Source organism: Syngnathoides biaculeatus, chromosome 15 (genome assembly GCF_019802595.1).
Source record: "Syngnathoides biaculeatus isolate LvHL_M chromosome 15, ASM1980259v1, whole genome shotgun sequence".
Lineage (NCBI taxonomy): Eukaryota > Metazoa > Chordata > Actinopteri > Syngnathiformes > Syngnathidae > Syngnathoides > Syngnathoides biaculeatus.
In genome coordinates this window covers 16374941-16402238 of record NC_084654.1, presented here as the reverse complement: position 1 = coordinate 16402238, position 27298 = coordinate 16374941, and the positions used below count along the sequence as shown (strand labels likewise).

The 27298-nt window shown below is 40.5% G+C and overlaps 1 protein-coding gene across 5 annotated transcripts; it reads left to right on the top strand.

Moving 5' to 3' along the window:
- Nucleotides 1-358: 358 nt before the first annotated feature.
- LOC133513313 (sorting nexin-14-like) lies at nucleotides 359-26680 on the top strand. 5 transcript variants are annotated; one of them, XM_061843967.1, is made up of 30 exons: nucleotides 359-528; nucleotides 649-814; nucleotides 882-1002; nucleotides 1913-1986; nucleotides 2936-3014; nucleotides 3108-3151; nucleotides 3304-3391; nucleotides 3474-3558; nucleotides 3656-3812; nucleotides 3967-4042; nucleotides 4158-4202; nucleotides 4325-4405; nucleotides 4519-4633; nucleotides 4829-4984; nucleotides 5077-5201; nucleotides 7276-7334; nucleotides 7519-7545; nucleotides 11522-11654; nucleotides 14086-14272; nucleotides 15646-15729; nucleotides 15852-15952; nucleotides 17839-17950; nucleotides 18166-18206; nucleotides 20365-20484; nucleotides 21124-21247; nucleotides 21336-21500; nucleotides 22820-22915; nucleotides 23002-23093; nucleotides 26268-26324; nucleotides 26544-26680. In XM_061843967.1, the coding sequence occupies exons 2-30, from the start codon at nucleotides 660-662 to the stop codon at nucleotides 26580-26582; spliced, it is 2838 nt and encodes a 945-aa protein (XP_061699951.1). In that variant the 5' UTR covers nucleotides 359-528; nucleotides 649-659; the 3' UTR covers nucleotides 26583-26680. The 5 variants fall into 5 exon arrangements, with proteins under 5 accessions (XP_061699951.1, XP_061699950.1, XP_061699949.1 ...); XM_061843966.1 differs by having other exon boundaries at nucleotides 359-523; nucleotides 26541-26678; XM_061843965.1 differs by having other exon boundaries at nucleotides 26541-26678.
- The last annotated feature ends 618 nt before the right edge of the window (nucleotides 26681-27298 follow it).

The following is a 27298-nucleotide window of genomic DNA, read 5'->3' as shown; positions in this document are numbered from 1 at the left end:
AAAATTTTTGTCCCGTGCCAAACCTTTTAAAATTTAGTACATTCTCATTCTAAAATAACTGCTTCCAAGCCTCACAAACGCCACTTTACTGCCCATTTTTATCAAGATGGCCACGTCGACTTGGCAAATAAGCTGACACCATACACCCGCTATCTTTTCACGCGTAAATTTATTTAAAAAATAGCGACGATTCGACCGATAACCGCAGACAACTGAAAGTACCGTACGCGGTTTCATTGTTTAAATACATATGTGATGTTTTTAATAAAGCGTTGTACGTCGAACGCTTTCTGCCCTGCGTAGCTGAGGTGACATCACGCAGCCCCCACCCCCAAACTCTTTTGACGCCCCTCGACCAACCTCAAATGATTGCACAGAATGGTGGTAACGGTTAGCTCAACACTGCTCGATCGGCTGGACTTGATGTTTACGCCTTTCCCTCTCCATTCATCGGCACACTAACATCTGCGAAGGACTACACCGAAACGTGAACCCACACCTACACCCGCGACCAAATTGACATGTAAGGTAAGATTTCATAGAACACGTACGATTCCGACAGTTAGTGCAAAACGTCACTTTAAAGTGCGATTCAGATTGTCACTGACTTATTGATACAGTTATTGTAACGCGTTCTCTTTTTGATAGCATTTTCCCGTATGGGTGAGGGTGCAACGATGGGAAGCATCAGGTTTTGTTTACAACGGATACGACGCAAAATGAAGCTGGACCTACTCAGAGATTTTGGTCGACAGTATCCCGTCTTCTGCTTCTTTCTACTGATCCTGCTACTGTCCACCGTCCTGTTAAACAGGTAACAGTAGTAGGGTCGCATCAACCGGTTTCCTGTTTACAGTTCCAGCCTCCCATTTTCACTGCAGGTACATTCACATCATCATGGTGGTCTGGTCTTTTCTGGCTGGTGTTGTTACTTTCTACTGCTCACTGGGACCCGAGTCTCTGCTGCCAAACATCCTGGTCAACATCAAGCCAAAGATCAAGGTACCTGTAAATGACTGACCGCAAAAAGTGCTAGTATACTAAACTTAACAACTAATTAATATATTTCTGGCACAATGTAATGGCAGTTAATTAAAAAATAAATAAAACAAAAAATATATATATTTATAATTGCATGGCATGGTGGATTAGATGGAAAGCGTTGGCCTCACAGTTCTGAGGTCCCGGGTTCAATCCCGGACTTGCCTGTGTGGAGTTTGCATGTTCTCCCCGTGCCTGCGTGGGTTTTCTCCGGGCACTCCAGTTTCCTCATACATCCCAAAAACGTGCAACATTAATTGGGCACTCTAAATTGCTCCTCGGTGTGATTGTGACTGCGGCTGTTTGTCTCAAATTGCCCTGCGATTGGCTGGCGACCAGTTCAGGGTGTACCCCGCCTCCTGCCCGCTGACAGCTGGGATGGGCTGCAGCACTTCCCGTGACCCTCGTGAGGATAAGCGGCACAGAAAATGAATGAATTAATATATATAATAGCCATTGTAAAGATGCCCACTATCGTTTAATGTGAGTGGCAATAATTCAACAATGTTTGTGTTGTGCACTGCACTTTCTCATGAAGGTGAAATGTTAAAATGTTTCTTAGCTTTTGTTTATCACTCCATATAGCAGGCCTTCCTGTAAACTTGAGCTTTACAGATGCCATGTCTGTTGTGGTTTCTGTCATACTGCAAGCATCTATGGTTGCACCTGGTTTTATTTCATTTTCATTTTTTCCAAAGGCATATATTTAGATACCACAATTAATTGAGTTACAGGATCATTGCAGAGGCCACTGTTTGAGTTAATATGATAGTACAGTAATTGTTAATTGAAACATTTAATCTTATTATGCAGTCTGGATCCAGTTGCATTCATGCATTAGTTTTTTTTTGTTTTGTTTTTGTTTTGACAGTCCTACCAGCAGGAGTTGTTTCCGCTAGGCCACAGCTGTGCTGTTTGTGGGAAGATCAGATGCAAAAGACACAGGTGAGTTATCTGCTCAAGTTACCGTTGCGAAGTACAAGTACGTTTCACTGTCACATCTAATTTTGTTCTTAACAACTGGTAATGACTGTGATGCGACTCATCGTGTGAATAATTGTACATTTGCTACTTTCTAAAATACTGTACAGCACAGGTGTCAAACTCAGGGCCCAGGGGCCAGATCCGGCCTGCCACGTGATTTTATGTGGCCTGGGGAGGCGAATCATGTGTAACAACTTCCACGTTTTTTGCTAAAATCTGCACCAAAATTTCTGATTGACATATCCTAAATGATAATATTGAGATATTGCAAGTATTTTTGTGTTGCCAAACTTCAAACAATATTTGGAAAAACCCTTCCCTTGATTTATGTTTCCAAAACTACTTCATAAATTCCACATGTGAATATGATTAGGCAGTCAGTGATTTTCATGATTTCACAAGTCATAACGGCCCTCTGAGGGAAACCGTAACTACATTGTGGCCCCCGAGTTTGACACCCCTGCTGTACAGCAATTAATTAATGTTTCTCAAACGTGTTTGGCTTGTTATGGTTTATCGCCAAATCATTTGCAATGTTCCACCGCCCCCTAATGGAAACTGAAAAGGTACAGTGGCCTGGGAGTGGCCAAACATTACAAATTGTGGAACACTTTTTCGGAAAACAAATTAACAGAAACCGGAACACCATTACATTAGATTTTACAATTTACAAGAAATGTGATCAAGTACAATAAATAGCATATACATCGAATTCCAATGCAAGCTCCCTATTCTGGGTGAAATTTTATTTGCGCTCTCATCTCTAAGCACTTAATAAAAAAAAAAAAAAAAAAGTGAAAACCAGTACATCGCATGTTGTTACTAATCTCGAAATCGTCAAACATTACAATTATAAACTGAAGACCCTGTATCATTTATATGTTTTTGTTCACAATCTCATTTATTTTAGACCTACATTGTTACTGGAAAACTATCAGCCATGGCTTGACCTGAAAGTGTCCTCTAAGGTGGATGCTTCCTTTTCGGAGGTGAAGTATAAAATATTACATATATTTTCTACTTTTTAATAAATATTCAGCATAAATCTTGTAAATCTTCTTTTTTTTCCCCCCTTCACCTAGATTCTGGAGCTTGTTCTTGAAAACTTTGTGTATCCTTGGTATAGGTAGGATTGAGAGTTATCACATACGAATCACACACTTGTTTAGATATGCCTTTGGGTATGATACAGTGCATTTATACAACACTTCATTGTTAAACGACTGCTTCTGTATAATGTTGTGGGGATGGTAACCAGGCGCTCCCCCCCACCCCCAGAGATGTCACAGATGATGAGGCGTTTGTCGATGAGCTGAGGGTGACTCTACGTTTTTTCGCTGCTGTGTTGGTTCGCCGGATCCAAAAGGTGACTAGTCATGTTGAAAACTGGAATTCAGAATACATGAGGAGCACATTATTGTAATTTGTTTTATCCAATTATGGCTCAGGTTGACGTGGCGTCTCTCATTACGCGAAAGCTTCTGAAAGCCTCCATGAAGCACATTGAAATAATTGCGAAAGCTCGGCAGAGAGGTACTGTCGAAATAGTCATCTTCATCATAATCGTCTGTATCCTTCATAAAAAAAAAAAAAAAAAAAAAAAAGGAAACGTTTCTTCTCTCCTCTTTAGTGAATAGAACTGAGTTTCTTCAACAAGCTGCCCTGGAGGAGTATGGCCCTGACCTTCACGTTGCCCTCCGCAGTCGCAGAGATGAGCTTCTCTACCTCAGGAAGTTGACTGAGATGCTTTTTCCTTATATCTTGCCACCTAAGGCTACTGACTGCAGGTAATCCATGTGCCGCAAAATATATTCATGCATTCGATGACCCCCTAAAAGTCAATTTATTCAATGTATTTGATTGCTCCTTAAAAGTTGTCAAGCCAATATTGGCTTTTAAAATTCCTTAATATCTAATTTTCTTGTCCTTAAATGCTATCAGATCTCTCACTTTGCTGATAAGAGAGGTCCTGGCTGGTTCTGTCTTCCTTCCTTCAATGGACTTCTTGGCTGATCCTGTGAGTGTAGTCAGATTGACTCTTAAAGTCTCAAAGTGGATTGACGGTTCCAAATCATCAGCGTAGGACAGTGCTTGCAGCAATTGACATTTGTGTATGCTGCTTTACATTTTAGGATACGGTGAACCATTTGCTTTTGCTCTTCATCGACAATTCTCCGGTAAGGAACTCTTGAAGTGGATTAACACGAACGTTGAATACACTTTGGATATTTAAATTAGTTATAACTAATTCATAGGTAAAAATACATATTTATTTATTTATTTTATCTTTCTCCATAAGCCCGAAGAAGCCACAGAGCCAACGTCAGCTCTGGTTCCTTTCCTTCAAAAATATTCTGATCCACGTAGCAGAAAGCCATCAGTAAGCACTTGCACTAATGTGTGTCTTGACAACGACAATAAACAGAACTTTTCACTACACTTGACCAATTAAAGTCAGATTTTCATTGTAGTCTAAAAAACATTATTTGCTAGGTTCTAAAACTGGAGTTAAAGGAAATTCGAGAGCAGCAAGATCTACTCTTCCGTTTCATGAACTTTTTGAAGCAAGAGGGAGCTGTCCACGTGCTTCAGTTCTGTCTTGCAGTGGGTAAGTGTGTCCCTTTCCTGTCAAATACAGTTTTTGTAAATGTATACTGTACTATTTAAAGGTATTAAACGACAAACTATTGTGAAGTGAGATTATTTGAAAGTTTGTTTTTGTAGATCATGCAAGCACCGTTTACCTACCTGATTTTTCCTCAATTCTAAATCATAAGTTACGCTTTCAATTCTAATGTCTCAGAGGAGTTCAACGACAGGATACTGTGCCCAGAGCTGCCCGATTCCGAAAAGATGATGCTTCACGAGGAGGTGAAGAAGATATACGAGACCTACTGTTTAGACGAGAGTATTGACAAAATCCGCTTCGATCCCTTTATTGTGGAAGAGATACGCAACAGTGTGTGAAATACTTCAATTCCCATTTGTAACATATCATCCTATCATATGCTTTACATGAATTCAGTTGCTGTGTGTTCTGTGCATCCCCAGTTGCTGAGGGTCCTTATGAGGAGGTGGTGAAACTTCAGACTATGAGATGTTTGTTTGAAGCATATGAGCATGTCCTATCCCTCCTGGAGAACGTTTTCACGCCCATGTTCTGCCACAGTGATGAGGTTAGCTCTCGGCCCAAAAAGAAAATCCTCATACAGACACACACACGCGCGTAAACAAAATACACATTATTGTACTTTTAGGTTAATCACTGCTTGTCGCAGGGTGGCGCACACAAAAGTACAGTGAAGCACTTTCCACTCTGGGATACTGTTCAAACTCTGATAGATTAAATAGACTCTACTAAGCTCAGGGTTGAGATGTTACAGCCACGGCTACTTAGAGATTTTTAATTTTTATGTGCAGATTTCCACACTATATTGCAGGTTCCTATGCCTTTGCATTGAATTTCATAATGGTCTGTTTCTAAGATGGTAATAAAGTAGTCAGTAGTCCTTTTTTTTTTTAGTCTCCAGAGCAGTTGGAAAAAAATAACTATGTATACCATCCATTTTCGACTGAAAAGCTGTAAATCAGGTGTCTCAAACTGGCAACATGCGGGCTGGAAATGGTCCGTCAGATGAAATGTTGTTCCTCCAACCTTAATATGAAAGTTTTTAAAGTGCAGTTCTCAAGTTTTATTCGAATGGCGCTTTTGCAGTGGTGTGTGTGTGGAGCTTACGACCCTGCCAATCACAATGGGGCATTTGGCTCTCAGGGGCGTGACATCGACTTGGCTTAATGCAAGCAGAGAAACATTTTTCAATCAGTGGAAGTTACAGCAGCATTGCCATGGAGTTTTATTAGTAGTTTTGCACATAAATTGTTTACATCAGCGTCCTTGTTTATCTTATTTTATGTTAAAAAATAAAAGACGTTTGAGAATGATGGATTTAAAAAAAAAACCTTTAATTGTGTGAGCGTACATGTGCGCCAAACTGTGCTTTCAGCGTCGCCAAATTGAGTTTGAGACCCCTGCTGTAAACGCTCCCGATTTACTGCACAAGCAGAGCAAGGGTGCCCAGCACACCGAACAGCCACTGCTAGCAACCGTAACACAAATCACAGTACCCTTAAAAAAAAAAAAAAAAAAAATATATATATATATATATATAAATAATTTTTTTTAAAACTGGTGTTGGATATTTTCACTTTTCCTGGGTCTTTTTGGATGATAAACCCCCTAGAAAAATGCGGATTTACAGTACTTCATGGAGTTGTATCCCAATGGAAATAATGAAAATGGATCAAATTTTTGTACATAAGCAAGACTTGAACCAATGACTGGTTAGCACATCTGCCCAACAGTTCCGAGGACCGGGATTCAAATCCCGGCCCCACCTGTGTGGAGTTTCCATGTTCTCCCCGTGCCTGCGTGGGTTTTCTCCGTGCAGCCCGGTTTTCCTCCCACATCCCAAAAACATACATTAATTGAAGACTAAATTGCCCGTAGGTGTGAATATGAATTTGTTTGTATGTGCCCTGCGGTTGCCTGGCGACCCTAACACTATAACTGGGATGGAAGATGAAATGGACCATAACACTCCATTACCAAAGCCCGAGTCCTTCTTGATGAGCTAATCATGCTCCCCTAGCTCTTTATTAAATGAACTGAGTCTTTTGAGTAACGTTTTTAACATTCATTAACGTGCAGTCATACATTTGTACGAATAAGATCGAAACTGTTAATAGTTCTTGATGACTCACAATGGATCCCATTTCTAATCACTTCACAGCTGTCTTATTGTTAAAATCATATTTTGCTGGTTTCAGGAAATTCTGGAACTGGCGATAATTTGAGTCAATTATTCTATGGCCAATCTGTAACTTAGTGCCACCTATACGAGACGCACAACTGTGGCCAATGAGGCGATGCTGGTATTAAGATCAGCTGCCGAAACCAATTTCACCCCTAATATGTCGTCTCGATGGGCACAGTTTGGGAGCGGTGCAGGCAACCCATTGTGCACAGCATGCTATCGTTCTGCTTGAGTCGAGTGGTTAGAAAATAAAATATGTGATGCCACATTTTCATGAATGGCTCTACTAGAAACCCACAGTACATGAGCGCTACTAGTATTACAGTATTTAAGCCTCCAAACGCAAAGCATTGTGTAGTCTGATTAAGCTGTCGGTATGAATATTTACTATGATGATGACTCATGCATTTTTCTTTTTCTTCCCCCCGTTCTGTAGTACTTTCGCCAGCTTTTGAGGGGGGCCGAATCCCCTGCCAGGAACTCCAAAATGAGCAGGTAGGTATCATTCTATTACGTGTGTGTGCCCCCAAAAGAAAAACGATGAACGCGACAAAATTGAGCTAGTTGTATGTTTGCCAAGTCAGCAACGTGACTTGAGTGATGGGTTCTGTCTGTCATGACGTGGGGTACGCATGTAGCCCAGAGCCCTGCCACTAACTCATTATGCATATTGTTCTAGAAATAGCGTCAGTATGGATGACATCCGGTGAGTACAAGGCATCAGTGTCCTGATCTGAACAGTGGCTGGCTGACATGCCATTCTCGCTTGACTCTTCTACATGAGGAGGCTGCCTTTTTAACAATTCCGTCATTGCCTGACCTTCCAAAAGCAAGCCAATTAGCATTTTTGTCATACTACAATAATGCCTTTTCTGCTAATCAAACTCCTAAATGTGGTATTTGTGCTGAAAGTATAAATAGGAGCGCCTGTAAGCAAAGCTTATTCAGCTCAATCAAGAGTCTGGCTAATTAAAATATTTTATTTACGCTTTCTTGACTTCTAATTACGTACGCCATTGTAACTGAATGAACGCTTAAAACAAAAAGGTGTCTCGGAAATGCAAAGAATTTTATTATTCTGATTGACATTTGGAAATGTAATGGTTACGACTTAAAGGTCAAGTGTCATCCCTATAAACATTCTAAAATAGATATTGAAATGAAAATTACATATAACATTATTCACTTCAATGCCTATACGAAAAAATAAATACAAGCGTGGAGCACGTTATCCATGCGCAAAGTTGCAGGACCCTCATTCGACATCCAAGTGGTCGCCATATTGGCTATATCTACTGTCCGTGATGTCACCCCCCACATTTGCCATTGAAAAGACGCTTTGGCCCCTACTATGGGACACGCCCCTTCAGACACGGAAGCTCTTTTCGAAGAAGAGAACATCTCACAATCGAGTGACGTGTCCAGGGCAATATTACCCTATTGTTTTGAGCCATATTTAGATGATATGCGGATTACTTCTAACAACAGACTCCTGGACAGTATGTATGAACCAGCCCGGCTGAAGCCGTGCCCCTCGTCTGCTTGGCCGGCAGCTTGGCCGGCGGGTCGTCTGCCCATCTTCTATGAGACATGGAAGCTCTTTGCAAAGAAGAGAACACCTTACAATCGAGTGAAGTGTCCGGGGCAATATTACCCTATTGTTTCAAGCCATATTTAGATGATAAGGGGATCACTTCTAACTAACAACAGACTCCCAGTATGTATGAGCCAGCCCGGCCGAAGCCGTGCTCGTCCGCGAGGCACAACGCGGAAGCCTTCGCCGGCGAGCCAGATGCGGCAGCCTTCGCTGGCTAGCCTGACGCGGCAGCCGTCCGGCACGCGCATTGACAGATTTAGCACCCCAGTCATACGTACGAAAGTCTTTTGTTACGCTATGAGAGACAGATTATGTGGTCTTCCCCCAAACTATTTAGCTGTATACACACCGACCTGTCATTTGGAACCCACAAAGGTGTCGTCCTTTGCACACGTGCAATCCATATTTCACGACGAACCGGGCCTCTTGGAAACATATGAAGGGTTAATCCATCCTCACGAGTGTTTGAGCAATATCCAGCAATACAACGAGCTGGCATTTTGGCTAACACGAAGGAACAACGAGCTATCTTCCCGCAGGTAAAACTCATAGAAACAAACGAGTCCGCTTGAGCGTGCTACTACCTCCAACGTCACTTCCTACTTCTTGTTGAATACAAATTCCTAGAGAGGATTTTCATGGCGGGAGTTACAAAAAGCCATATATGTCAAAATCATGTTTTGTGGTGAAAAAACGGATGGATCCATACCGGCTGCCGTTTTTACATTAATAACATACTAAAAATCATCCATTTCATGACACTTGACCTTTAAACTAGAATGTATTTGTTTTAGTTTGCAGGTATGTAGAACTGCACTGCAGTATTTAAATAATATAGGTGAATAATGCAACTCCAAAAAATCTAAAAACCTATATGATGTTTCATTTTTTTATACATTAAATTTGTACAAACCACAACCAGAATAATAAACATATTCTTAAATTAATAGTTAATAAAATGCAGCTGTATGGATCGCGTTAGATTGTACAAGTAAAATGTCAGTTTTGATGATTTTTGAAGTTGAGTTTTTCAATCTGTAGTTTGATCACTTCAGAAAATAGTTTGAAAAATATGATTAGAATATGGAAACTGTCAGATGCTTGTTGTGTTTCGTGTTATGTTTTGGTCCTTTGTTACGAAGGCAGTTTTCAAAACAGAAGAGAGAGACACTCACATTTCATTTTAACACGGAAGCATGAATGAGACTGAACTAACATCATCATCATCTTCATCCACTCAGGCTCGCTGTCCTAACATTGTTCCATTAAGTGTATCATGTACGGACTCCTATCGCCACGCAGTGTCGTGTTGTGTGTGTGTGTGGTGTGTGTGTGTGCACTCTTGATTCTGTCACGGCCATGCTTCCTGCCTTGGTATGATCCATCCTCTCCTCTTTTCTTGTCCATGGGGACATAACCCTGTTCTGCTTATAGTTCCTGGGACTGGGGCCCCGAGTCCCCCTCTTCACAGTTCACCACCTCCGGCAGCTCTTCACCTGCTTCTTTTAACTCCCTCCATACCCAGCCCGCGTTAACAACTTTTCCATACGGCTCACTATCCCACCGCCTCTCCTTGTCACCCAAGTAAGTCAGGGTCCATCCATACCTCCCGGTGTGGTTCAGTGTGATGTCATACTGTCCACTTTGCCTTCCCAGTGTAGCAACCCCCACACCGACCCTGACCCAAACACCAGCATGCAGCTAACCTTCTTACTTGTATCCTTACTATTAATTTATTGTCATTTCCTATAAAGTTTACTCCCAAAATGTTGTGTTTCTGTGCTACAGATACAACTTGAATATGGTCATTGTGGTCCGGATTAAAACGATAGGATTACTTGGCATTAGAAGACTTGTGTGTTCAGTTTTTGGTATATTTTCAGCACGCTACACGTCACAAATTCTTCGTGATGTTCTTCAAACGTTTCGGGTTTATTGTGCTTTCCAAGATATACACCCCTTGTCAGATATTTTGGGACATTTTCCTTTACTACTCTCTGCTGTGTAGTGCCTCAAAGCAATAACCCCACTAATTTAAAGAATGCTGTGTGGTGGCAGCCAAATGTCACATTCTGAACGTTCAGAATTAATATTTCTGTCAAAGGAAGAACGAGCATGACCGCTCAAGTTTCGTAAGAATAAGGACACACAACAACGCTCTCACGGAGACATCTTTAAACTGAATTTTAACTTTCAGGATTATTTGCTGGGCTTTGTTAATCCAAGAAAATATTTTTAAATAAATTAAAATATTTTAACGAATCTTACACCCTTAGGGGTGTTTGCTTTTTTTTAATCGCCACGTTTCTTGGTAAAGCTTTAATCATGTTTTTAACGACGGTAGTGCTCTCCAGAGTGCTGTGATAAATCGATTTTCTTCATCTTCACAGCATTTTGGTCTCAAAGTGAGATCCTATTTGATTGTAATTAACAACCCAGGATGGCTGACCTCGCTGAGGTCAGAGGTCCGATCCATTGATACATTTTTTTATCTTCACGATTTACAAGTACAAAACTGTCTCATTTCATAACAAGAAATGTTAACTTTGAATTCTGTCTTGAGTATCTTTCAATATTAAATAAAAAAATCTCTCCCGGTCAGATATTTTTTAACAAGAAATGTTCATAGCAAGATGTCTAACTGATTTAAAAAAAAAAAAAAAAAAAAAAACCTTTTCAAGATGCTTGATGTAGCCAAACACAAAGATCTTACTGATGTGTTTGTCAGCTCTCTGTCAGCAATTGGCGATTGCCCGTGTGCTGTTTTCTAGTTGACCCAAGACCTCCGCTGATGAATTGCTTATTTGCTTTATTTGCTTTTGTTCCCATGGTAACTGATTAAGACGATACATTCCATGAATGTCCTGTGGCTTTGGTTTGGCGTCCTCTTCTTTTTCTCCCAGATGTGCAGTAATAATAGGCTGCAGTGTGCAAGCGCTTCCCTCCCTCGCTTTGTGCTACAATTGCTTCTCTGTCATTTTCTTAAGATCGCTGGGCTTTTTTTTTCTCGTCCCCCTCTGAAGCCAAGCACATCTCTTCAATTAAGCACAGTTTAATAACCCCCCTCCCCCTTTGGCCATCGCAGGAGCACGTCAAAGAGAGGCGAGTCCTTTGGGATCAGCCGCATTGGCAGCAAGATCAAGGGCGTTTTCAAGAGCACAACCATGGAGGGAGCCATGTTGCCAGCTTACGGGCTGGTGGAGGGAGAGGATGATTTGGTGAGGCAAAGCCAAACATACACGCACATCTTTAGATAATTGAGTAAAGATTGAAGTAAATGTGGTCTGATTCGTCCCTGTTCAGCCTTATTGTCATAAACATGGGTTGCACATATGTATTGCTCATGCATTAAAGTCAACAGTATGCTTGTATTAAATATGAACGTCTCATCAGCACTGTTCTGGACGGTCACAAAAGCATTGCCACAAGAGGGGGCCAGTGAGTCAGGAACGCATGGTTAAACATTCATTACGCGTTCTCCTTAGTTTTCGCAACCTTTATAGAGGCATGACATACATTTTACATCAGAAATATTTCACAGCACACCACTAAATAAGAATGCCATAAAAATAAGTAGTGCAGCCTACTGAAATAATGATTATCATGTTTAAAAAAAAAATTGTTGTATGAATGGTAACAGGAATCTAGACAGGTAATTGTTCTTTCTGCCATAATTAATTCTTTTGCCTATCACTATACATTACTATCATAACAAATGCACAAATGTACCTCATGCAAATTATAATTTCCACATGACACCCCGATGAACTCTCAGGGCACACGAATGTGCTGCAGCACAGTGGTTGGGAATCATACAAGTCATTTCACAATACTACATCTGAGTCCCCTATTAGACAGGTCATTAGGTGTATCATTACAATGCTGACCATGCATTTCAGAGCAAATTTGTGAAAGAACTGACTAATAAAGCCAAATTAGAAATCACCCTTGAACAAAACCATTAAAGCTAAAGGTAGATGACTAACACAAATCTATTTCATACAGTTGTGAAATAGATGTTGAACTTCAACATGCCGACTGCATTTGTAAAGTGTATAAAACTCAGAAAATGTAATCTCATATCAAACATTTGGATTTCTGTCTCCTTTTACTTGCAATGTACAAATAGTTTAAACACCACTAGTCGTATTTATGCTTGTGGTTTGGGTGGCAACAAGCACTTGTCGCAACGGCAATTTTTTAGGCTGAATCACTCACATTTCCAGTGAATACGTTTCAAAATCGAAATACAACAATTAATGCATGTTAAATCATGTGGTATTTCCTTTTTTTTTTACTCTTTGTGACCCACCCAGAAAAGGTTTTCAACAGGCTACTTGAGAAATGCTCCTTCACGTATAATCTTCCTATCATTGCAGTCAAGGGATATCCTGTTTTCCATTAAACTTCCTTTATTTGCTGTCAAGTGTTGCCAAAAAGATCCCCGCTTTTTGTTCCGTGATTTAAGATTAGCTAGATGGTTGAACACGTGGAATATTTATTAGTTTTTATTTTAATAAACAGAAACTAAGATGAAGTGAATAAGTTAAAATAGAATCGTAGCATACAGTATACGGCAGATATTGGCATAATTTCCATTTTATTTTTTTTCTTCACACCGTAAAATGTATGAGGGCGACAGAACAGCAGCGGGATGTGCCGTTGGTATGTCAGAAGAAATTAAGGTGGAGGTGAGACTGCATCAGGGTTCCGCGCTGAGCCCCTTCCTGTTTCCGGTAGTAATAGATAGGCTGACAGACGAGGTTAGACTGGATTCCCCTTGGACCATGATGTTCGCAGATGATATTGTGATCTGCACTGAAAGCAGGGAACAGGTGGAAGAACAGTTAGAAAGATCTAGGTATGCACTGGAAAGGAGAGGAATGAAGATTATCTGAAGTAAAACAGAATATGTGTGTGAAAGAGAGGGGCGGAGGAGGAAGAGTGAAGCTCCAGGGAGAAGAGATAGCAAAGGTGGATGACTTCAAATATTTGGGGTCAACAATACAGAGCAATAGAGAGTGTGGTAAGGAAGTGAAGAAATGGGTCCAAGCTGGATGGAACAGTTGGCGGAAGGTGTCTGGTGTTCTATGTGACAGAAGAGACTCCGCCAGGATGAAGGGCAACGTTTATAAAACAGTGGTAAGGCTGACCATGATGTACGGATTAGAGACGGTGGTTCTGAAGAAACAACAGGAAGCAGAACTTGAGGTGACAGAAATGAAGATGTTGAGGTTATCGCTCGGAGTGAGCAGGTTGGATAGGATTAGAAATGAGCTCATTAGAGGGACAGCCAAAGTTGGATGTTTTGGAGACAAGGTTAGAGAGAGCAGACTTTGATGGTTTGAACATGTTCAGAGGTGCGAGAGTGAGTATGTTGGTAGAAGGGTGCTGACGATGGAGCTGCCAGGCAAAAGAACGACAGGAAGACCAAAGAAAAGGTTGATGGATTTTGTGAGGGAAGACATGAGGGTAGTTGGGGTTCGAGAGGAAGATGCATGAGATAGGCTTAGATGGAAAAAGATGACACACTGGCGACCCCTAACAGGACAAGCCGAAAGAAAAACAAGAAAAAGAACACATTGTAAAATGAACAAACTGACATGATGTGGATGAGACTGAAACCTCTGCCACTTCCTTTCAACCTAGGTGGAGGAAGCCATGATGGTGCTGGAGGATGACTCCCCGATGGAGGCGGCTTCCACTCCCAGCACCCCACGGAACCTGTCCGCCTGGAACATCACCATCCCTTACATTGATTTCTATGATGACGACGTGAAGAGGGAGAGGATTCCGGTGTTCTGCATTGACGTAGAGCGGAATGACCGGAAAGCAGGTAAAGCGCTGTCTCCCTGATGTTTCAACACAAATTTCCAGTGTATTGGAAAAATCTATGCTGCACCCTATGAAACAACTTCAAGTCTTGCTCAGATATATAACAGTAATTACTGATAGTCTGAACATTCAGCAAAGGTTGTGGCGATAAATGACAATTTACATAATTGACAATGACATTTGACTTGTCACTACTCACATGGACCTCCTAAGCAGTGGCGTAATTTATCGGATGAACCCCCTGAATCGTATTTCTTCATTTAAACTAAAAAGCTTTGGCAGTTTTGTGTCAGCAGTTTGGGAAAGATGTGTCATGATACGTACAGTAAGGCATTCTTGATTTTAGTCTGGATGAACTAGAACATCAATGGCGAGCCAGCAGGTCCCAGTCATCCAAGATTATTATCCAAGAATACTTCTGTGCATGTCTGAAACAATGATTTCCCACATGCAATACACCAATATCTTGTAAAAATTATTCCCCGAAAAGTGGAAGCTACAGCTGCAAAGGGGAGGGGTACAACTCCTTTCAGTGTTAAACTGCGCATGAGTTTGTAGCTTGTTGAAATCTTGGGCCCTGATTTCCTCAGATCCCAAACAGTGGGTGCTAAATTACATGTTCCCTCTAACAGACTGCACATATTTACAAGAGGTTTATGTCTTTTAGGTCATGCTGGTTTTCAATCTGGAACATTTGGTTAGAATAAAGTTTGAAGTGATGGAATTGGAGGTGTCATTGGAAGACATATTACTGACTGACGCAAAAGAAATGCGTTTCGTTCAATAATTTTGGTGAAGCATGCAAACATGTAGAAGCCATGTTTTGTTTGGTTTATCTCGCTCCTATCGCTCAACTGCTTTGGGAGAGGCTAGCATCATACAATCATCACGGCATGCTGACATAACCCACATGTCAGGAAATGGAGAGTTGAAAGGAGTTTTGTCAGAGGCAACTTGCTCCAAGTCAGCCGTTAGATTATTCAGAAGCTCTGAATCTGCAGGCTAAATAGATGACGTGTCGCAATAGTCTTTGTTTAGAGTATTTCCAAAATATTTACTCAAGCGGGGAAGATCTCTTCTCCGTCCACCTTCCATTTTCCCTCTGCCCTTCAGTCATGCTTACGTAGAGTGGTGTCGTTTGTTCCTGTCTTTCAGGCGCTATATTTTGAAGACCCCAAATCAGCCATTGGAATTTATCTCAGGTTTCACAAATGAAATTATGCGTTCTCAATGAAGTTATTTGGAAATACTCTCCCCCTCCCCCCCCCACACACAATGTGCTAGTAGAAAATTGATTGCAAGAGCAATTGAGTGTGCTTTTTTTTTTTTTTGTTGGGGCGTGCGCAGACCTTTTATTTTTGTGTTTTACCACAGTGGGTCACGAGACTGAGCACTGGTCTGTATACAGGAGATATCTGGAGTTCTATGTTCTTGAGTCAAAGCTAACCGAATTCCACGGTAGGTTGTTCTTTGTAGAGCTGCAATATGCATCATGCAATATGAATAGTATTGGTGACACGTAATCATGACTTTCAACTATTCTTTCTGTTGGAATTTCTCTTGAAATTCTGAATATGTAGGTTCATTTCCTGACGCACAGTTGCCTTCCAAGCGAATCATCGGCCCCAAAAATTATGAATTCCTCACATCCAAGAGAGAGGAGTTTCAGGAGTATCTTCAGGTGGGTCTTTTAAGCTATCAGCTGATGAATTCCATTAGATGGGATCAAAAAAAGCTTGCCCAATGTGGACTCTACTCGTGTCAAGTAAATGCAATGCTTTGTAGTATTTCCCACTGTCAAGCCAAGCACTATTTCACAATTTCCTCACTCTGAGCCAACCTAATTTTGGGAATGCAGGGTGACAATGACATGCAGATGCAGGAGTCATTTCTGTTGATTCCACTGTCACCCTCTCCACACGCAGCTAAATCTGCTTGGTACTACTGTAATTGGTATTTTAAGTGGGGGTCACTGTGGACTGTCAGAGGGCCGTGTTGTTTTGGAAGCTCTCAGGTTTGAACCTCTTTACGGCAAGCCACAAGGACGGATTTGTGAATAATTTGAGAGTGCTTTTCTTATTTTTTCTTTTCTTTTTTTTTTATTTTTTTTATTTTAAGGGGACCAAATTCACATCCCCACTTGTCCATGGCCTTTCAACACTTAACCTCACTCACTAATGCCAGATGTGTTGGACAAGAAATGATTTTTGTTAAAGAGAAAACATAACAAGGTCACCCATTGTTATTCAAACTCATTCACACTTCCTGCAATTGATTAAGGAGTATTTGAGAGCAGTGTTGGATGAGCAATAGTTTGTTGGCAGGGATTTTGACCTTTTTTATTTTTTTTTATTTTTCTGATGAGTAAAAGTGGACACCTCACTATAAAGGCAGTAAAACCACGCCAACCGTTCCCAATTACGGCTCAAAACACTGGAAATATATTACTGAAAAGTACAGTGAACTTCCAAAGTTAGTCACTATTTATGATGTAAGTCAACTTCAAAGTTGTTTTTATTTCAAAACAATTAGAAGATAGGAAACAGAACAGAAAGGGAATTATTCATCTGATCAGCCTCATCTAAAAACAAAAACAAACTAAAAACAATGACTCCACAGGAAGTGCCTCGTTCACTTCAAAATTATCATTTCATTTTAGCTGTCATACAAGTATTCAAGTAATTTCACCACCATGTATTGAAAATAAACAAAAGGTCAATCGAGTCACTGTGTGAAGATGCCTCATAGACATTTATAAATAAATATGTCGTGGATAAATGTATCTTCTTAAACAGTTACAGTAATCCAACTCTACTTTGCGGATCACCTGTCGCGGATTCAGTGCATGACGGATTTCTGCCCCCCCCCAAAAAAATGTTAAAAAAGACAGATCGCTACATACTAATGCGCCCTTTGCCAGCGTACATTAGTACAGTACTGTAGTGGGAAGCCACATTGATGTGATGTGATGCGGCATCCCCAGCAAGACGACAAGGACCTATGAAGCAAAAAAAAAAGACATTTACCCCTACTTTAAGGTTTTTCACTTTTCGCTGGTAGGTCTGGTACCAATTAACTGCGAAAAACGAGGGATTACTGTACTATTTTGTAAATGATAATGAAGTAATTGTACTGATTGTATTGTACTGAAGAGATACATTCTCTTCGGTTCTATTATTCGATTCTAATTCTGTTTCTACTCATCATTACACCTTTCCTCCTTCCCATGACCACACGCTCTTGTGGTGGCATCACAAAAACATGTGAATTATTATCCTTTCGATGCGCACTGATCTTAGGTTTCGAGGGATACACTGGCATCTCATTTGAAAACTCACAATATAATGGTATGAACCTCGCCATATTTTTTTTGTGAATGTTGAAAATGTTGCGTTTTTATAGTTATTTCTTAGTATTTCAACCACAATTTGTGTCACGGTGACAAAATTTGGTTATCATCTGTTATGCGTTTCCTTTGAAATTTCCTGTAGCATCCTACTTGAAGTTTAATTTATGGTATTGCTCATGCTTTTACTGACGTTTACCTTTCACGTGTTTACTGTACAGAAGCTCCTGCAACACCCTGAGCTGAGCAACAGCCAACTTCTTGCCGACTTCCTGTCTCCGCACAGTGTGGAGTCTCAGTTCTTGGACAAGATGCTGCCTGACGTGAACCTCGGTACAGTATGAGACCGACTGTGCATGTGGACAAGAAGAAAGGAATGTGACTGAGTGAAGTTCAGTGAAAGGGATTGTTTGGGGACTTTGTTAGAAACACGTTTGATTAACCTGACATTGATTTATGTTGAAAAGATGTTTGTGACTGTGGATAACAGCCAAATCATTCATCATAATCATTCCTCACTAAAAAAAAAAATCATGCTTGTTTTATAGGGAAAATCATTAAGTCAGTCCCCAGCAAACTCATAAAAGAGGTGAGTGATACATTCCTAGTAGTGTACGTGTGTGTGCAATTTGTTCTCATGAGATTTAAAACAGTGCTTCTGAACATTGTTGGAAAAATTGAATCCCGCAAATTTCATATTCACATTCACCAAACCCTGGGACGTCACAACGTGGTGTGGTATAAACCAGTGCGGAACAGTGTGGTGAGTTTGTTTCAGTGTCCAGATTTTATTTTCTATGGCTTCAGCTGGGACAACAGTGCAAGCTTGCCCAAATTGGGAAGTACTTTAAGTTGTTTAGCGGCCTCCTAGAGAGTAATGTAAATACAGTAACTATAGTTTATTGAAATCTATCCATCCAGCATTCCATCCATTAGCTGAGCTGTTTAACCTCACAAGGGTCACGGGAGTGCTGGAGTCTATCCCTGCTGTCTTCGGGAAGGAGACTGGGTATACCTTGAACTGGTTCCCAGCCAATCGCAGTTGCAATGCATGATTGTTTAAAACATAAGTGGGAAGAGAGTTAACACTTATCACAGTATAAGGGGCATATAAGAATCAATACAAATAGAAAAGTCACTGAAGAAAAAGATTAACAAATGAAGAAAGGGAAAGGAAGACAAAGAAGGGAAACATAACAAAAGCTAAAAAGGTTATGCTACATACACTATTATGCTTGGGGTGTGAGGGTTTGTTAAGCAATGTAATAGTTTTCATTGAAAGACTGTTCTCGCAATTTGTTTTGGAACGCAGTGAAGCATGGCTTGCTTTCAAGGTATTTACGACAATGAATGTGAATGCTTACATTGAGATTGGCAATAAAAGATTAGTTAAAGTACCAAATGTGATCTTTAAAAAAAAACATCTACAAAGAGGCTAAAGAATACATTCTTCCAAGCGAGCAGAACATTCCTTTCAATGTTATTGTCGATAAAATCACAATTCCTGCAAAGACCAATTAGAAGATGGACAGTGCAAAAACAAGTAAACAACAATTTTAGGGCATTCATCACAAAAGCTACAGATGACATCAATATGTTTCTTATTACATCTCTTTTTTTGTATTTAAGTTTTTATGTTTCTTTTTTATTTTCATTTTTGATAAACACGCAATAAATAACACTGGTCGAAACTACTGCGGCGACTCTTCTGCTGTGTCGTATGTTCTCACAGCGACCTTGAGTTGAATAATGTTCAACTCCGAAGCGGCACGGCAATGGTGAACAGTTCTGTCGTCCCCCCCCTCCTGCCCCCAACGCAGATACAAAATGAATGGGCTCCTTTAGCCCATGCTGGGCCCCACTAAGTGTGGTGTGAAAAGGCTTTTATAGACGGACACAGGCACACACAATGTGTGGCGTGACCTTCACCGGACCCCTGGGGTATGAGCAAAGCCGGGTTAAGAACCACTGGTTTTGAAGATAAAGGAACTGAGAATATTGCTGACAAAAGCACCCCCCCAAAGTTTAAGATAGCTGAAGGCGAAATGAGTGAGTCATGCATAGGTCACATAAAATTTATTTCAAGAAGGGGTCTTTGTTAAATTGTTACAAAATAGGTGTTTACGGTTCATTGCTTTTCAAGCGTGCTCCGAGATACTATTAAACTCTTGGAAAACTCTCGGAAGTATGTATTTTGATCACATTTTAACAGTCACTTGAGTTGCGCTTACCTTATGTTTGACTGCTAACATTTAATAGTGCATACAAAACACGTAATACTGTAATACCTGTGCGTATATAATAAGTTTTAATTTAAAAAAAAAAATACAATTACGGGATTTGAAATCTATCTCCGCCTTTTAAACTTTCAATGTAATCTGTGTATGTTTTAAGATGATTCATATTAAGACTTTCTTCTTTATGTCAAAGGGTCGAACTTGACCCATGTTTGGCTTCCTAAATTTTTGGATTGTGAGTTAAGAGGCCCTGAATTCTTTCTTTGTTACCATCATGACTCATTTTTCAAACAATTCAGACTTGAGATTTACTTGATTTATTTTCCACCATTAACATGAAGCATCATCATGTCCACACTACTGCTAGGAATTTTGTTGTGCATGTCTGTGTGGACTGCAAAAAAAAAAAAAAAAAAATCAAGTCTCAACATTAATTAGTCAAAACATGAATGTTTGTCATAATCACCAAAGAAGAATTAATGTTGTAACTGTTTGCTTTTTACCCATTAGAAAGGACAGCATCTTGAGCCGTTCATCCAGTCCTACTTCAACTCTTGTGAGTCCCCCAAACCCAAACCCAGCCGCCCTGAGCTCACCATCCTGAGCCCCACCTCAGAAAATGATAAGAAGGTTTGCAACATTTTCTTTCAATTCAGGTAGAGTCAAAGCACTTTGAGAGAAGACCCTGTCATACAGTACATACATGTGGATTACTGTCTAGTTTGTTTAGTTTTTTAAATTGTCATTTCATCATGAAAGTGTACATGCACATGTGGGACGCACATGTCATGGGAACAAGAATAGCAGCCTGGGAACAATTAGTCCATGCACTTTATCATCACAGAATACAGATACAGTAATACTCAGCAGTATCACAGTTTGTGCATTGTGATCCCGCTCTATTGCAGATTTTTAGTACAGTATTGAGATTTTTTTTAACAATATTTTTGTTATCCATTGCAGCCTCAGCACAAGGTTATGTCACATGCCCGATAGCCATCTGCCCCACCGGGATTGGTCTGTTCCGCACACAACACTATAAAAGTGCCATCCATATAAAACTCAAGGGCCGCACTACCATTATACTTTCATATTAAGGTGGGGGCCACAAAATATCATCGCGCGGGCCACAAATGGCCTGTGGGCCGCATGTTTGAGACCCCTGATGTACAGATTACTGACAGTGGCACTGAGAAGACAGGAAGAAAAGCTGTATGTGGCGGAAATGAACATGATGAGGTTTGCTTTTTATTGTTATTTTTTCTTTAGCTCTTCAACGAACTCTTCAAAAACAATGCAAACAGGTCTGAAATGGCAGAAAAGAGGCACAACCAGAACTACTTCATGGAAATCCTCACTGTGGAGGGGGTGTATGACTATTTAATGTATGTAGGTAAGTATATGTATTCCCAGAATCCACATGTAAGGGAAAATTTCAACGGTACTTGCGCGATACATTTACTTCCCCTGTTATTTGGCAGGCCGAGTCGTCTTCCACATTCCTGACTGGTTACACCACTTGTTGATGGGTGGAAGGATCCTGTTCAAGAACACACTGGAGGCCTATACTGATTACTACCTTCAACACAAACTGAACCACGTGGTGGAAGAGCACCGCCTGGTCTCCCTCATCACCCTGCTCAGAGGTGCGCTGCAGTGACATCTCCTATTGGCCATTGACAAAATAGTTTGCGCTTATTTCGCATTTTAAATAAATAGTACGTGACCAAGCAGAAAATGATACACATAGAGGTGGGGTATATCCTGAACTGGTCGCCAGAAAATCGCAGGGTGCATAAAAACAAATGACCATTCACACTCACATTCACACCAATGGGTAATTTGGAGTTTAAATTCCAGTTTTCATCAACACGTGGTCAAAATAATTTTTTTTGGCATCTGTTATAATTAGATAAATTCTGAACACTCCAAATAAATACCTATGTCTCTACACACATAAAAATGGAAATCCATCGATCCATTCATCCATTTTCTGAGCTGCTTATCCGCACAAGTGTCATTATTCCATTTTCTGAGCCGCTTATCCTCACAAGTTTCGTGGAAGCGCTGGAGCCTATCCCAGGTGTCATCGGCCAGGAGGTGGGGTGCACCCTGAACTGGTTGTCAGCCAATCACATTTATAATCACACCTACGGGCAATTTAGAGTCTCCAATTAATGCATGTTTTTGGGATGTGGGAGGAACGCAGAGTGCCCGGAGAAAACCCACACAGGCACAGGGAGAACATGCAAACTCCACACAGACGTAGCTGGGATTTGAACCCCATTCCCCAGAACAGTGAGGCCAATGCTCTAACCAGCTGCTCCACTGTTCTGCCTGAAAATTGAAATGTTGGAGGAATTATAAAGGAAAAGGCAAAATGTACTTTAAGCCCCAAAACATCTGGAAGAAACACCTGTGACAAAAAAAAAGGAAATGGAAAAATGTAAGTGTAAGATTTCATAAGTGTTTTAAAATATTACATTTTTTATTAAGTAAAAAGAAAAATAAATATATATCCTATATTAGTGCAGAGGTCAAAATCATAGTGGTCGCAACGCTGTTGTGAAGACCATAATACCTCAATTTGTCACAATGTCAGTCAAAATGGGACATAGTGATTTCCTAGAAATGTCGGTTATCATTTGAAAACGTGAACATTTGTAGAGAATTATAGAAATACAAACTTTCATATTCATATTTGAGTCATACTTTGCTGTTTCATAGTTTAGAATTATTGTCATCAATCATGAACATGATCAGTGTTCTCATCAATGAATATCATTTATTTTAAACATTTATATATAATTAAAGGTCTTTAGAGCAAATTTGTTGTTTTAGATGTGTATCAAAGTGCCTTTGTTTTAATCAGTGAATAAGTAGTTTTGTTTCAGATGGATATGGTGTGAATACATTTAAAAAAGAAGAAAAAAAATCATGGAAAAATGACTGCCTGTTCCCACAGATGCTGTTTTCTGTGAGAGCAGTCCACCTCGCTCAGCTCAAGATAAGCAGAGGAGAGCAAAAAGGACGTTTGCAGAGATGATGAGATACATTCCTGGTAATTTCCTGTCAGCGTTTTCCCCCTCACAAGACACAAAGATGTTTAAAAGGCTGGCTGCCAATTCAAAAGCCGTTTATCTGCAGACCTGCTGGGGAAATGCATCGGCGAAGAGGCCAAGTATGAAGGCTTATGTCTCCTCTTTGATGGGCTCCAGCAGCCCGTTGTCAACAAGCAGGTAACAACACTCGCCCACGCCATCACATGCATGCCTCGCGTCCTCTTCTTCCGCCTACTCCACTCTTGAATAGCCTGTCCTGTTCAGGTGAAATATGAACTTCGCTTAGCTGTGGCAAATACTGTCTGTTATAACATGGATGTGATTGTTTCAGTAAAATGGAATGTCTGCATTTAATGGAGCGAACCATAATAATCCGAATTTAGTCCGCGCTCCAGTGTCAAACACAAAAATATCCTCACCATGTCCTGGTTTTTATTTATTTTATTTATTGGTTCATTCATTATATGCCAATTGTAAGTGTGTGTTTCTTTCGGCTTGTCCCTTTTGGGGTCGCCACAGCGTGCCATCTCAGATGAACGCATATATATGTCTGGCACAATTTTTACGCCGGATGCCCTTCCTGACGCAACCCTTCTCAGGGAGTGGAGGCCCCAGTGGGATACGAACCCACAACCCCTGGTTTACCAAACCAGTGCTCTAACCACTGAGCTACGGGGCCTCATACGTCGATTGTAAGTAATGGGATAAAAATGAGTGAATTATTTTATTACACATCGTTTAATATTCTTTTACATCTTACATGTATTACATACCTACAACAATGAAACTTTAAATGTAAATGTTGCATGGGGCTGACGTGCTACCTCCTGTGAAGGAAGGACAGGACAATGACAGGAAAAGGAGCACGCAAGACAAGGATCGTGAACCCGGCTGCACGACTGAAGTGTGGTGGGATTGACTGAGTGAATTATAAACTCATGGGACGAGCTCATAAGTGAGCGGATACACAAGCGATTCGCATATACATGAGGTATTTATCGCAATAAGTGAGCAGCTTCACACCCAGTGAAAGACTCCCAAGGATGTGTGGCTGTGGGCACATGCCAGTGAATTGACACCATTTTACATGCAGAAAGACTGCCAGAAGTGTCCTGTAATTGCTGTGCCTGCACCGTGGAAGCCCCCCCCCCCCCCTTTTTACACACGCACACCTCCATTTCAGCTCACTGGCCTCTCCAGATTTTAATGCACCGCACCACTGTGGGAGGGCAGGGCACCGATACACGGGATAGGGCCATTGACTGCCAGTCAGGGACCTGGCAGTAAGAGAGAGTTGGTGGGTGCTCACTTAGCTGGATGCCTTTAGCTCAGGGCGCAGCAACCTTTTTGAGGCTGAGGACTACTTCGTGAGCTCCGATCGTATGAAGGGCTATGTGACCTGTTTGCGGCAAATTTCAGACTCCGTTCATCACATGTACATGAAATATTTTTGTTTTAATTTATTGTAGTCAATGACATTACAGGAATTTTCAAATTTTAATTTGCGTAAGCAAGTCAGATTCAGAATTTAAAGCACAAATAATAGTAACAATTTATGGGCTTTGGTATTTTTAGAACATACCTCGCAGGCGTCTTATATGGTCCTCGTGGGCTACCATTCGCCCGTGGCTACAGCGTTGGTGACCCCCTCCCTTAGCTCCTGAGGCCGGAACTCCCCGAGTTAGATGCTTGCTTGGCATTGGGGCTCCCTTTTCATGACCTACGGCAGGCGTGCCCAGACTTTTTTTTACCCCAAGATCTATTTCTTAAGCATCCAGTCTCTCGCAATCGAAGGGGCGGGTGGGTGACGATGACCAATGATGAAATACAATCACGAAGTCACAAAGATCTACCCACTACAAAAATGCAAAACATAATTACTTTAAAGTATAGTGAGGATTCTTTATGTGTATATGTATGTTTGTGTGCCTTGCATAACCGCATAAGTCGATTTTACAGAACATAATTAACTTTAAACATTTTTTGTAACTATCTGAGTTCATGTTAATGATCACTAAACACCATACGAATGAAAATGCACATCTGGGCTGTTTCACTCACGTCAGTGGATTCGTCCAACTGACGTCCATCCAAGAAACACAATCTCCGATGTCCTTCCACACTTCAGCCATGGCTTCACAGCGCCATGTAACTGTACTCCTTTACAGCTGCAAAGATTTTATTGAAGATAATATTCCCGCCTTATTTTTAAACAACGAGTCAGCTATGCCCCTTTATGTGTGATGTGACGAACTCGGAAACGATGCTTCGGTGACTGCTGTGCAGCCAATTGGGATTTTAGTTCGTTCACTTTTCTCATTCTCACCTTGCTTTTTGGCGGAATGTCGGTGTCGTATTTTCCATAAACAGTTTGAAAATGCTGTTCCACATTTCACTACGCTGGCAGATGAGGCAAAGGCACTTCGAAAAGACATTGTGAAAAAAAAGTCCACCTCCCATTCCGTATGAAAGTGATACGTTTTTGGCTTCTTTACTGCAGCATCCATACTCATGTTTGTCAAGATTACTTATGCGAGAGCTTAAAATGGGGGTGGGGGGGGGGACTCACTGACACCGTATCTTCCTGTACTGTCATTGTTTGCACATGCGCAGTGAGCTAAAGTTGAAAAAAACTACAGCTGGCCAACTTCCCTGCCTCCCTCGGTGTGGGACGTCTTCCGTCCAGTGGGTAGCTCTTGGGTTGACCTTTGGGCCCGATCCTGTCCTTTGATTGATTGGGTGGGGTTCTGAGCCTTTTAATGATTTGGAGATCAGTAGGAGAACTTTAAAGTCTATTGTAAAACTGAATGGGAACCAATGTAGAGGCTATATAATTGGAATAATATGTTCAGACGTCTTTTTTTTCTGGTCCCGAGCTGCAGCATTCTGAATGAGTTCCAGCTGTTTTTGTGGCAGTCCAGTCATAAGACCATTGCAATAGTCAAGGGTATTTGAGATGAAAGCATGGATGAGCATCTGGTCAGAGGCAAGCATTCACTCTGGATATGTTCAGTTGGTAGAAAGGGCTTTTAGTAATTGATTATATATGACTCTTGAAAGCCAGGTCTGAATCTGTTTTTTCATTTTTCAAAGTTTTTGAAAAAGAAAACTGGTAACATGAATCACACTTGTGTTTTTGAGCGAATAACTCCTGGTATTTACCACCACCAAACCTCTTTTACTGTCAAGAGCAGTTGCCTCCATTTTGTTGTGGTTTAACTAGAGGAAGTTTTGGTTCATCCTTTTATTTGTTTTAGACTGCGATACAACACATCAATCGATCTGTGGTCATACGGAGACATCAAGATCATCAGCCTCAATGTTTACGTTTTGTTGTTTTTGCCATTTCAGCTAACCTATGTTCTTTTGGATATTGTTGTTCAAGAAGTTTTTCCTGAGCTGAACAAGGTAACCATGTCATACTTAATTAACAATTTTTTTTACACCATCAACCCCAAAAAGTGTGTGTTTATATATATATATATATATATATATGTGTGTGTGTGTGTGTGTGTGTGTGTGTAATCAGTCGAATCATTAACATAATGAATATCATTCATTTTGAATATTTAAACATGGAAAATGTTTATTCTTTTCAGTGTTGATCATTTCATATCCTCTCAGCAGGTGCAGAAAGAGTCTTCAATCAATGCTCCTTGGATGTGACTTGGTCCAACTGACAGAAACTAACAATTTTAATGCACATTTAATGCACTTTTATGTCTACGGAGACATTTTTTTTCCTCTTCTGCTGTAACTTGGACTTTAATTTGTAAAGTAAAGCACTGGCAATACAGAAATGTTGAATGATTATTCTTCACTGCAAAAGTAAACCAGTACATGAGAAAATGAAAGAATTGAGCTGCTACAAAATAAATGAATAAACCAAAGAAATCACGCACCAAAATCTTGAATTCAAATTCAAATTATACTGTCAAATGTTTTCAACACTATTTTTAGTTTGTGGTTTATTTCAATTGGGTTCTGATGGCAGTTTAGAAATCTAGTTACCTTTCGGAGAGGATGAAATAGGATTGCTACATTTCATTGGAACAAATCAATTTTTACAAGAACAAATGAAAAATTCAGACGCAAAAACGGATGGATCAATTTTTGTTGTTTCTGTAGATTCTTTGATTTTGAAACAACAAAAATGGATATATCTGCTTTTGCGTCTGAACTCTTACATATATGTTTGGAATCATTCAAAATCAGTTCTGAGTAACAAGGATTACAAAATTGAACGATTTCTTTTGAACTATGTCAGTATTAGGTTCGGTAAATACTGGATATTTGAACATGGTTAAGTCAGAGAATTGGACACACTCAAACAAGTTCTAGTAAAATACAACTTGCCCATTTTCTATCTGACATGGCATCCT

What these genes read in the sequence shown, in the direction of transcription:
- LOC133513313 (XM_061843966.1), top strand. Translation starts at nt 660, where the DNA reads ATGGGTGAGGGTGCAACGATGGGAAGCATCAGGTTTTGTTTACAACGG. An exon ending in TGGAGGGAGAGGATGATTTG is followed by an intron (nt 11,655 to 14,085) that starts GTGAGGCAAAGC and finishes CTTTCAACCTAG; the next exon opens with GTGGAGGAAGCCATGATGGT. An exon ending in CCTCATCACCCTGCTCAGAG is followed by an intron (nt 21,501 to 22,819) that starts GTGCGCTGCAGT and finishes CTGTTCCCACAG; the next exon opens with ATGCTGTTTTCTGTGAGAGC.